General features: G+C 45.7%; 1 protein-coding gene across 5 annotated transcripts in view; it reads left to right on the top strand.

Moving 5' to 3' along the window:
* Positions 1-12,002, top strand: part of LOC105452192 (tyrosine-protein phosphatase Lar) — a 390,547-nt gene that overhangs the window by 341,863 nt on the left and 36,682 nt on the right. For all 5 annotated transcript variants that reach the window (XM_011693088.1, XM_011693089.1, XM_011693090.1 and 2 more), the window contains one exon: positions 8,360-8,542. In XM_011693088.1, the coding sequence (XP_011691390.1) occupies positions 8,360-8,542 (183 nt within the window). The remainder of the gene's footprint in view (positions 1-8,359; positions 8,543-12,002) is intronic.

Here is a 12,002-nt window from a genome sequence, read left to right as displayed (position 1 = left end):
TGAAGGCACGTTTGCCTGAGACTTTTACGGCGGATTTTATCCTACGTGGTTTATTGGCACGTCCCTTATTGGCCGGCTCTCTCACTTGGAACCGACAGCGATTAATTCCCTTTACCTCCGTGACCGGACGTGAATTTTATTTTCAGACGATGACGCGATCATTACGGATGCGTACGTACGACTGCACTCGCCGGCGGTGCGATTGAAAACCCGCTGAATCATCCGTTATTCGTGCTGGCGCTAACATAATTTAGCATTACGGAGCAATCGAGAAATGCAGGCACAATTAATACGAAATCGTGAAAGTTAATAGCATTTGATGACTTGGCAGATCGGACGTGCGTTGAATGTTTAATAATTACAAGAGAGCACTGTTATCTTACAAATTACTCAATAATTTATTGCATCCTATCACTGTATTATTTCTATACAAAAGAAAATCCTGTTCGTTTATTAATAGATTTTAATAATTAATTTGCATTAACATCATTGGTAGTTCATTTTTCTGTCACTTATAGCGTACCGTGTATAACAGTATTAAAAAATAAAGGAGGTTTTACAAATATTTTTGGCAAATTGAAATTGATCTTTCTTTATTGAAAATGTCAGAAAATTTCATTATCGGTCGCCGAATTTTATCTTTTATAATACAATTATCTTTTATCATTTTATTTCCATAAATCTATTAAATTCTATAAGAAATTAAATTATAAATAGAGATTTATATTTCTGGAGGTTAAGTATCTATGTATGAGTCGAAAATTGTTAGAATTATTGGCAAAAACTGATTCGAAATTAATTGCATATACATCAATAAAAGATGACTTACAATTAGACATTAGTAAATGTAATGAATTTATATAAACCGATAATATTTATCGGCCTACATAGAAGTTATATTTAATACATAATATCAGTTACGTATTATGTAATCTATGCTACATTGTGCCCAATTTATTGGCTTATTATTAATATTCTCACAATATTCATCATCGCGCCCGAAATTCTTTGGCAAAGAAGCGCGGGCAACGCGAAAGCATTCGATAATATAATCGAACCATCTCCGTCTATTTACGGTTTTCACATAATTGTTGTAACATCCTGTAGCCTGCGGCTGCTTTCCGATGCGCGCGGAAAATATCCCCGGCGGACCGCAACAGGATCGTTCCCGTACCCGTAGGTATATCGCCTAAATTGCACCACCCGCGGCTTGAGAAAGCCAGCCAATGGTGGATGGAAACTACCGCCATCCGACATCCTACACGCAAATCTTCGTTCTCTCCCTCTGGTCCATACAAGCCCCATCGAACCCTCCCCCCTTTGGCCTGTCACTCTTTCATCCGGCAACTTCTCAAGTGTCTCGGGACGTATCGAAGTGCCCCGGGTTACTTTCCCGTATCTCCTCGGGGATAGAAACTTCACCACCAGTCAACACACAAAGATCGCGAGAAGAAGGTCGACCGCTGCGAAAGTTTCGAGTGAATTGGCAGAATATTTCGCAGCCGGATAGCGGAACTATATCGGAGTCCGATTGCTTTTCTCGCAGTTCCCTCTTCCGCGGCCGAATGAGATGCAGAAAATCTCGTCGAAAACATTGAAATGAAAAATCGATTTCTAACAGGCAATCCTAGAAATAAGCGAAGACCGAGAGACGCCTACAATTACTACAACAATATGTCTAAATGCGTTAAACATATGATTACAGAAATGTATCTTTTCATCTTCCGTGTATCTCTTTAAAAAGAAAAATACCCGAACACGAAACACGAAATTGAAAGAATGCGAAAATATACAGACTTACTCCTTGCTTCTTTGATATTGATATTCGGAATTCGCACGGAAGGTTATACGTACCCGGATCTTCGATCGTTCCGAATCGAACTGGAACGTTGAGATCCGACGTCACGACGTAACGGCCTTCGCGTCCGTCGCGAAGTCTGGGGGCTGCATATCCCCCGGAGATGTCGTTTCCAGATGCCGCACCCGGGGAATGTATCGCGAGATATACACTGCGACGAATATTTGCGACTCCGATTACGAAAGTCGAAAGGCGATTCGACTCAACCGCCCGGGAAAGAGGAGGTACGAGACGCCCGCGCGCGGCTCACGTATCGATTTTTCTCGGGCGCGTATCTGCCGTCGCCCCCCCCCCTCTCCGGGCTGCTTTTTCCCTCGAAATATGCTGATTATTCGAGCGCCAGTCACGTTTTTGTATTACATCGGGCCGCGATACCGCTATCTCGCGCCGGAAAGACGGAAGACGGAAATTTATTATTTCCCCGCAGTTACGACGTGTTATTTATGTCCGGCGGTTTGATTCTCGGGGTTTTCGAAGTCGCCGGAGCGCGCGCGAGACCTACTTTCCTGCGGCGCGGTGGTACACACTCTTATTTTCGCTTACTCTTATATAACGTCGCGCGTTTAGATGCGCGACGAGAATTTATGCGCGAACGAACGGATGATTCGGCACGCACCCCTCGTTCTCGCGACACGATCTTCGCGTAAGCCGTCGATATTTCAGAGATTCAACTGCGCCACGCTCGCGCTGTGCGGACCTCCCCCCCCTCCCCCCGAGTTCGTGGATTCCCTAGATCCCGTGAGAAATCGCCGATTTCGAAACTGTCGTACATCTGGTTATCTCGTAGCAATTTCGTCGTAACGACACCTGGCAAATTCATTTTCTTCTCCTCATTCGTTTCCTATTTTTTCCGTCAATAGATCGTTTCTCATTCTGCTTTAACCCCTCCCTCCTCCTCGTTATCAATTATGTATGAGCCGAATGATAACATCGGAAGAGAGCGTTTCGGGGGCCGCACGAATTGATCACCTGTTGCTCAATCAAATACACGAAACAGCGCTGTTAAAATTACGATTTATTCCTATTATATTCGTTTCCGCCGCTGGCTGAGGTAGTGCAAATATTTGCCGCCGATGGCAAATGTAGTTGCGGCTCGGCAACGCGCAAATTTTGCGGGAATACGCGTTACGAAGCGCTAGGACCGCAGCGGGTTGCTCGCAGAATCGTCGGAGTGGGATGAATCAACGAAATCCCGAAGAAGCGCTCGCCGCATTATTCGCTTTCTAAAAGGGCTTCCGCCGAACCCTTTATAACTTCGACCCTCTAAGAAAACAATTCCTTTATCGCCCGTATACATAAGCGTATCTTCTCGTAAAACGGGAGAGCGCCAAAGAGATCAGTCGGGAACCTTTTTTTCACGACCGCTGACCGCGCCGGCCGGCCGGCCCTTCGCGAAAACGTCCTCCAACAGAAAAAGCGCGGCGTCTTCCTCTCTCCCTTTTTTTTTCGTGAAGTTTACTCGGAAATTGCGACGCGAGAGAGTTGAATGTAACGATAAAAGGATCCTCCACGGGCGAAACTAAAGGGATGGGAGTGAAACGAGGTATTTGAGCCCGCGATCATCCCGCGTTGATTTCTCTCCATTGTGTTTCACTCGAACGGACACGGGACGCGGATCCCCGCTGAATGATACGATAAGACGGAAGATGGAGGACGCGAGTGTGAGAGCGCGGAAGGGGACAAATCGCTCGCGATGCCTCAACGTTCTTCATACATCCGCCTCCCGAGTTGAAGTAATCGATATCGATGGCTCGGGTATCAGTGGCGACAGTTGATATTCTATTATATAAATTTTTATCAGTGCTTTAATTGTTTTAGCCAATCGCTCGCAACAGCGTCAACCCGAAGCGATTTTATATCACGTTGACAAAGTTACTTTATACGGTTGTCATCATTGCGATGCACATTAATCAAAAAGTTAGAGATCCGTTCCGTCGCGCGGAAATTAAGCGACAAATGTCGCCAGTAGAGAATGTCATTATAGAGTCACAGAGACATTAACACAATAGATTTATCTTTAATCACGTTTATGTACGTTTATATACGATAGCATCGCATCTGCGAGTAATATGAAAAAAAAAAGTGTATACAATATAACTCGATATACTTTTCGTCATCTCGCTGCAAAGTTAACGGAGTAAAGTGCACAGTCTGTAACTTAATCTTGTGTCTTGTCGAGCAAGAATCTCCGGAAGGAAAAATCTCTTCTCGCGTGAAACTCGGTGATCTTACGATCGCGTTGTGGCGAGCATAAATCCGAATGTAACGGTGAAAAAAAAAACCTCCATGCGCGAATAGAGATAAAGCGAGAAAGGGGGGGAGAAAAAGAAGCGTTGCAAAGCTGTCGTAAAAGAAAATTGTAAAAAGAAGGGCGTTCATCCCCCGACAATAACTCGTCCACGTGCGCTCGGTCCATCATATTCGCGCTTTTACGCGCGCGCATTTGCGTGCATAGCCGAGTGGCGCGCAGAGCGAGAAATCGCAAATAAGGGAGGAAAACCGGGAATGAAAGAACGCTGTAAGGAGAACGAGGGCTGGGGAAACGGAAGACAAATTCCCACAAAATCACGACTTTCACGGAAAAGGCGCGGCAGCGGCGGTCGTCGTCTTCATTGTCGGTGCCCGGTGCCGTTGTCGCTGTCGCTGTCGTCGTTGTCGTCGTTGTCGCCGTCGTCGTCGTAGTCGTGCTCGTTCTCCGGTCGGTACAATAGTCGTCGCGCGACCTCGGACACGAGGAAGGCGCGGTGGCCGGATCGTCAGGCGGGGACAATAGCTTTGCCGACGACTTTGTTGTCGTTGCGACGCGGTCGATGTCGGGTGCTTGTATTGTTTGTTGTCGCCGGTGGAAAAGCGCGCGCGGAGGAAAGAGGATATAGCAGGTGGAAAAGGTGGATGAGGAGAGGGTGGAAATGGCGCTACTCGCGAGAGGGAGGGAGGGAGGGAGGGCACGCGGAAAGTCTGCAGGCGATTTCTATTGTCGGCCGCGAAGCGCTCTCTCGGCCGCCGATATAATTGGCGCAGCCGCGCGTCGGATAACTCGGACGATAACGAGGACAAAGAAGCGGCGCCGCGGAAGAAGACAATGGGACGGAGGAAGACCTTCGAGAAAATCCTGAAGGTTGTCGAGCATCGAGCCATCGCTCTCCCCCTATCGGCCTCTCCCTCCGGCTGTTAATAGCACGCGAATCCCGTTGAATTTGACAGATTCCGCCGAGAGGAATGAAAGAAAGAAAGAGCGACGCGACTTGTATAATAGCTTCGAGTTCCTTAAATGCACAATAGACTATGGTAGCAAATAGCCGGTAAATTGCTTGACCTATTTGCGATGGTTTTACCTCTGGCGCGGTGTACACGAGAGCCCGGCAATTCCTCGATTGGATCGTACGTCTCGCGTGCATCTTCTATTAAACTCACAAGTTTTCGATACATGTGCGGTAATGTACACAATGGCAACCGTGCCATCGTGACCTGCGTTGGAAAAGCGATATAGCTATAAATATCTCGTTACGTTCAGAAGCAAACAAATCATATGATAATCAAATTTTCCTCTCTGTTCACGTTAAAAGTAGAACTGATAATTTGATGGATTAAAGAGGCTGTTAATTTATGCACTCACTAACCTCGATTTAACGATAATTCGAAGTGTCGAACGAAATCAGAAATCACATTACGCTAAATTATTTTAATCTCTTTCGAGATTATTTCGATTAATGATTCTAAAATTCAGTGTTGTAATAACGACAGTTGAAAAACAGAAAGCTTGACAGGGTTAATTTAAGAATTATTATTCACGAAAAGAAAAGCTTGTTTATATCGATTTTATTTCGACTTTAATTATTGAACGAAATTCTTTCAATGAAGGGATTAAACGGACAATTGGAGGATAATGAACGAAACAATTAAGAGACATTTATTTAATTCTATCTTTATTCGCAGTCCACCCGAACTGTCCGGATAATGTTAAAAACGATCAAACGATATCAATATTCTAAAAGGAAATAGAAGGACACAACGCGACTGAATTGTGCCAGTCTTCAAATATATATGCATCTTCACGTTAGTGAATGACCGGCTTACCAAGCTCCAACAGGTTCCATCGGTTTAAAATGCATTCGCGAATAGAGACGAGTAGATCAGAATACGCGAAAGTACTTGCCGACCACTAACTTCGTCCACGAGTTCCGATTGCTCTTGTAATTGACGAGACTGTGAAAGATGGACTTTCTAAGAGCCACCCCGAGGCGTCGATGGTAATTGCAGTTTGATCGCGCCCTTACGGCGAACTTTCACCCAGTTTGTGGGCCTTGTAATAAGTCTCAAGTTCGCTTACCAGTAACTTCAACCTCAGACAGTTAAATTTGTAAAAATTATAGAACTGTCTTCTTTATAAATTGTAATTTAAATGTTGTAAAATAGAAAATCCTTGTATTAAACCTTTGTGCGCGATTTAAATTGTTAATTTACGATTTTGTAATAAAAAAGCACCATCTCTATATATGAGAAATTTAATTTTAAACGTAGAGTGAAAATATGTATACAATAATTCGAGAAAAGGGTTAAGATTTTGAGAAATAAGACCTTTTTAATATGATTTACTCGAGAATATATAATTCTAATATATATTATATTTATTGGATCTTAAATTCCTCTTTTTTTGCAAAGTAAACTCCACGTCTGCTTAAAATAAGCAACTAGTTACCGGGAGGTCGTTTAATAACTGGTTCGAGTAAATTGTCTTCATCTCTGTCGTACGAGGCACCGTCGAAACGGAAGCAGGACAATCGCGAGAGTTGTTCGGAACTTCGTACACCGCGTCGCCAACTTAGATTTAACTACGAGTTCACCCCAAGGATTAATGTAGCGCCGTCGTAATTACATGAAGAACGGGAGCGATGTGGGTCGGATCACGTGTACCTCGAAACAGGTCGAATTAATCTTCTTGCTCGCCCCGAGGCTGAACTTCACGCACGACTTGTGCATCGTTCCTTTGACGCGCTCAATCTCTATCGAACATATCTTTTAATTGGATATCGATCAGACTCGTGGCGAGCGCACGGCGTGCCTATTAAGATCCACGAAGATTCGAACGTCGTAGCTATTATTTTATAAATATTGCTTCATTCATTTCTTTCAAAATATGTACGTTTTTCTCGGAGATGTCTACGATGTACTGACAGATATTCGCTTATCTTAATTAGCTCGACGTGTTTGCCTCTCGTTGTTAAAAAAAAAAAAACTGAGTTCATCGAGCGGTTTTATTACATTTCTCGTACAATTGCAAAACATTTTAAATATTTTATTAAAATGGATATATGCGAGAAAAACTGAACGCTAACAAATGAATTAGAAATCCTCCGCGAGACATCTATTCCAATTATATGCAACATTCCAAAAAATAAAAATAAAAGAACGAAAATGCCAAACGAGATTTCGTGCGATTTGTTTGACTTTTTTTTGGCAGATCCTTTCAAAAGATCTCCGCGCGGTATATTGAATTCTGTGATTCCATTCCTGATCGCATCGGCATTCCGGCGCATCTATCCATATCAACGGGCTGCCTTCCGAGGGACGGAAGATCTGTTTTCCGCGATGGGAAATGGGAACGGCGCGGCGTGGCCGACCGGTTCCAGTGGCTTTTCCTAACTTTCGTTCCCGCGAGACTAGTCGCCGGATGCCCGTCTATACGATCCACAGAGGGCTATCCGGATCTACTCTCTACGACACGTCCGATATATAATTGACGAGCCGCGAAGTTCGCCTCGCGTATCAATGTAAAAGACGTGTACACGTCGAATATTTTTGACGTTTCCCGCTACGCGCGCGATGTTTCCGACTATATAGAGATGTTATCTCCATATAACTAATCCACGTACGCCACACCGCTATATATCATTATTTGATTATTCTGATATCTAAGAAGATCATACATCTTGTAGATGAATAACGGATGAAGCAGTCAAAAATTTTTGATCGATTACACTCGGCGTGCGCAAACACGTCTCTGTACATGTAAAAGCTCAGACAAATACAATTAAGCTCGTGCGAGCGCGTAAGCGCTCGATGAACTCGCCGAACTCGCGTTTTTATTTAAAAAAAAATACAAAAAAAATATCTCACTTTTAGAGAAAATTATAATACAGCTGTGAATCTTGCAAGTAGCAAGCTCATAAAAGTTATAGTATAACGTCTTCAAATAACAATATGCGCTTGTATAACATGTGTCTGTTAAATTATACAGCCAGATCATTATTTAAAATATCAAATTTATTATAAATTGCTTCACGGTATGTTGTCTTGTTACGATTATTATTCTATTCGCTCTTCGAGGAATTTTCTTAAAAGATGCATCAACTCCCGTGCGCGTCTTCTCTCTCTCTTTCTCTCTCTCTCTCTGCGTATATATAATATTACCTCCTGCTGCATAATACACCGACTATTTCAGACTTTTAAGCACTCCCTACAATGGCTAATGACTAAAGATGCCCTCCTTTGTGATTACAGCGGAGAATCTACCGATGGGTTTCCCGATGATCACTCAAGCGCCGACGACGAAGGTGGTCGAGATGGGCCACAACGCGGTCCTTCTTTGCACCGCGGTCGGCTCCCCGACGCCCATCATCTCCTGGGTGCGAGATATGCTGCCTATCGACACGTCAAATCCACGATACACGGTTCTGGATTCCGGTAAGTAACCACCGCCTGTCGATCACCGGCGGCGCGATCGGGGGGGGGGGAGAGGGCTGCTTTATATCGTCGCTCGTTCGTCGAGACGTCGTCGTCGCTCGCCGAACGCCGGTTTTAGAACGTCGCTTTTAATGCAAAAAAAATGTACCGCCGCGCGTGAAATAAACCGACATTATCGCGGCGAGCAACGAACGTTGCACTTTATTCGCGAGACGGGAAGTAGGCCGATAAGAGCGGCGGCAAGGGGGCGGGGAGAGGGAGAGAAATATGGGGTACGTGAGCGATCGAACGATGACAAAGGCTATGAAAGATAGAAAGATTAAGGGTGTTTGGCGGGTACACAGGTAGGGTAACAATGGGGGCGCCCCATCGGCGGCGGCGCGCGCGACCAGTGGCGCATGTCATATCTCGTTGAGTGCCCGGGTGCGTAAGTCACTGTCAACTCGCGGCGGCGTTGATCGAGTGGTCACGCGATACGCGAACATCCAGCACATCCATCTCGTTTGCCGAGAGCACACCTGGCACCCCCCCCCGCTTCCCCCCCCTCCCCTCGGCTCGTTCAGCACTCACCGAGAGCGCCGCGAGAGCTTCGTACCCCGCGTCTCGTACGCGCGTTCATAACGCGCCGGCCGGCGCCGCCGTAAATCGTACTCGCGCTACTTCGCCCGCTTGCGCGCTCGCACGCGCTTAACGATCCGACTTAGGCGATCCGCCTCGGACTACTACATCGTCTTTCGATTTTGACGACGGCGCGAGATAAAAAGTTCGTAAAAGTTTCGTATCCAGATATCGTACTCGCCGAGCGCGCGCACGCGGATATCTTTGATGACGATCTCATTTCGAGTCGCATTTTGCGCGACATGGCTGCGAGGGGCGTTACGATAACGTCGTCAATAATCAAGCATACGAGATGAGGCAGCCAGCCCGTACACAGATATTATTAACGTTACGTTTCCTTCGTTATTTATAATTCAGAAAGTACGGCGGTCGGAGGTACACATTGCGTGCCTGACCGCACGTCGCTGTGACTACTGTCGCGCGTTTGTGACAGGCGCCACTTTAAAGATCCGCGGATGAACATTAATCTACGATCTCTCGCTAATGTAAACGTGAAATGTTAAAGATCTTTTTTGTGAGCATAACTTCATGACAATTTGCTACAAAGTGTCCATTTGCGTTTGGTTAAAAATTCTTGATTACGATCTACCCAAATAACGCTGTTCGTTAGTTCGGAAATGACATCTGTCTCGTGACTACTGGCGTTTTAAAAAAAACATGGACGTGCTACTTTTAAAGCCCATTCACAATCTACGTGTAAGACGTTAAAAACGAGTACCACGCAATCTCATAGCAATCTGCCGTCAATTCTAGATAAAATATCTTGATTGCGATACAAATCCGACTTACAAATCGAGTCCTAAAAAAAAACCTTATCGCGACTTTCCCCTCGCATATTTTTCTTAGTTTTCGTATAGTTAAATATAATTGAGCGGAGGAAGAAGGTTTTCAATCGTCGCATCATTGCTAAGGCGGAAACTCGCTGCGAAATATATTAATAATATCCCCTCGAGGAAGTCGAGAGACGGAACGATAAGGCGGAACGAATAATTTTCAGACACGCGTTTACGGAGTTTCGTTTATAAAGCGCCGATGCGCTTCCCCATTATCTTTACCTTCGCCGCTTGTAGGGAGGCCGTGCCTTCACGCGCGTATATATATACGCATGTGTATATATGCGAATGCGTTTGTATAACGTGCTCACTTTGTTTTTATCGTGCGGGTCGGCGGTATCATTATCGAGCGGCACGTCACGTAATACCGGCGTGCACTTCCCCGGACTATCTTTACGGTGCCCGCCGCAGTTTGCCGCGACGTGAAAAGTGTACATTAGATGCGGCGAGGCCGCCGCCGCCGCCGCGCCGTGCCGCGCGCTGCCGCTATACGTGTACGCGACGCGTGCACACGCAATATATACGCACGCGCGCGCACGCAACCATCACACACGGTGTGTACGTGTCTCGCGCACACAGTGGCGCGTTATGTATTATGGATACGTTTGCATAACCTACGGCATCCGCATGCATCTCGGCGCCGCGCCGTGTACGAACGAGCCGTGTCGATACGGTGCGTGTGCACGCGCGATGCGGTAATCGCGCTCGAAATTGCCGTAAAGAAACGCCAACAGAGAGGAGAGAATTCCGTTCGACGACGGGCGAGATACATTCGACCGGAAACTCGATCTTGGCTGGCTGGCACGCGGTCCACCTGATAAAGGCTTTGCCAGTTCCGAAAATCGCGCGGGGACGATCGAGAATGGGAATCTAAAATGAGATCCACCCCGAATGAGTCGGCCCGATTCCTATCCCCCCCCCCCTCCCTCCTCTCGGGTCGTTTCCACGATCGATAGCCGCGATAATGAAGTACGCCGGACGTTTATGTAAATTCGTGCGGCATCGAGGCGGGCCGTTACGCAGCTATTATTATTGTAATTAGATGGGAGGAATAACGGTGTGTATTTTTAGTGTTTTTGCACCGCGGAGGAGGAAAGTTTGCCTATTATCGTAGTTACGATTTCAAACGGCGATACTATCCTTAATGGTTGCAACAGTATAATGACATTACATTTATTTAGAATTTAATTCGCGCGCAAATTTTCTCGAATTTCATTAACAGTTTCTATTACTGTTTATGTTGATAATATTAATATTAAAGATAGCACACGTTAAGAATATTTAAACAAGAAAAAATACAGAAATCGGGAAAACATGTTATAAAATATGCAAATTTCTGTGTAGTTTAATTAGATATCTTACACGCTAATTGGCTTATCGCGGCCGTTATGCAATAAGCAATGACTAAATTACGCTCGCCATAAAGGCTAAAGTGATTTTTACTTTCGCACGTTAATCACCTCGGCGCATTTAATTACGTCGCCCAGCATCCGCAAAATTAAATTTATCAACGCGAACCGTACGATCACGCTATTTGTCATCGCGTGACTTTTTATTGAACGGAAACAACGGTGCCATTGTCGGTCGTAAGATCGAGTTAAGTGTAATTTAACGAAGAGGGGTTGATAACTCTGCCCGCGTAAGAGGCGACCCACCCTCCCTCCTCCCCTCCGCGGAGTCGCATCAGTCACTCGCTCGCGCACCCTTAACGTTATTCCCGTGTCTTCGCGTCTTTCTTGAGTCGATGGCGCGTATCCGCGCCGCGGTATGCTGCCACCCGCGCCGTCGCGTTATACGCACATTCTCCCATAAAATATACGCCTTAATGTATCGCAAAAAGTACATCACAAGTCGATGTACTTTCTGGATATAACGGCGCACCAAGTTCCGCGCGAGGGAAATGGATCGACGGAGAAATAAGGAGGAAGGAGCGCGCGCTCGGAAAGGAAAGGGACGGTGAGATAACGCGGGGGTGGCCGAGAGGGAGAAACTGACGTAGTCTACCGGTG

This window comes from Wasmannia auropunctata, unplaced genomic scaffold, assembly GCF_000956235.1.
Source record: "Wasmannia auropunctata unplaced genomic scaffold, wasmannia.A_1.0 LD336036.1, whole genome shotgun sequence".
Taxonomy (NCBI): Eukaryota; Metazoa; Arthropoda; class Insecta; order Hymenoptera; family Formicidae; genus Wasmannia; species Wasmannia auropunctata.
This window is presented reverse-complemented; position numbering and strand designations above follow the sequence as displayed.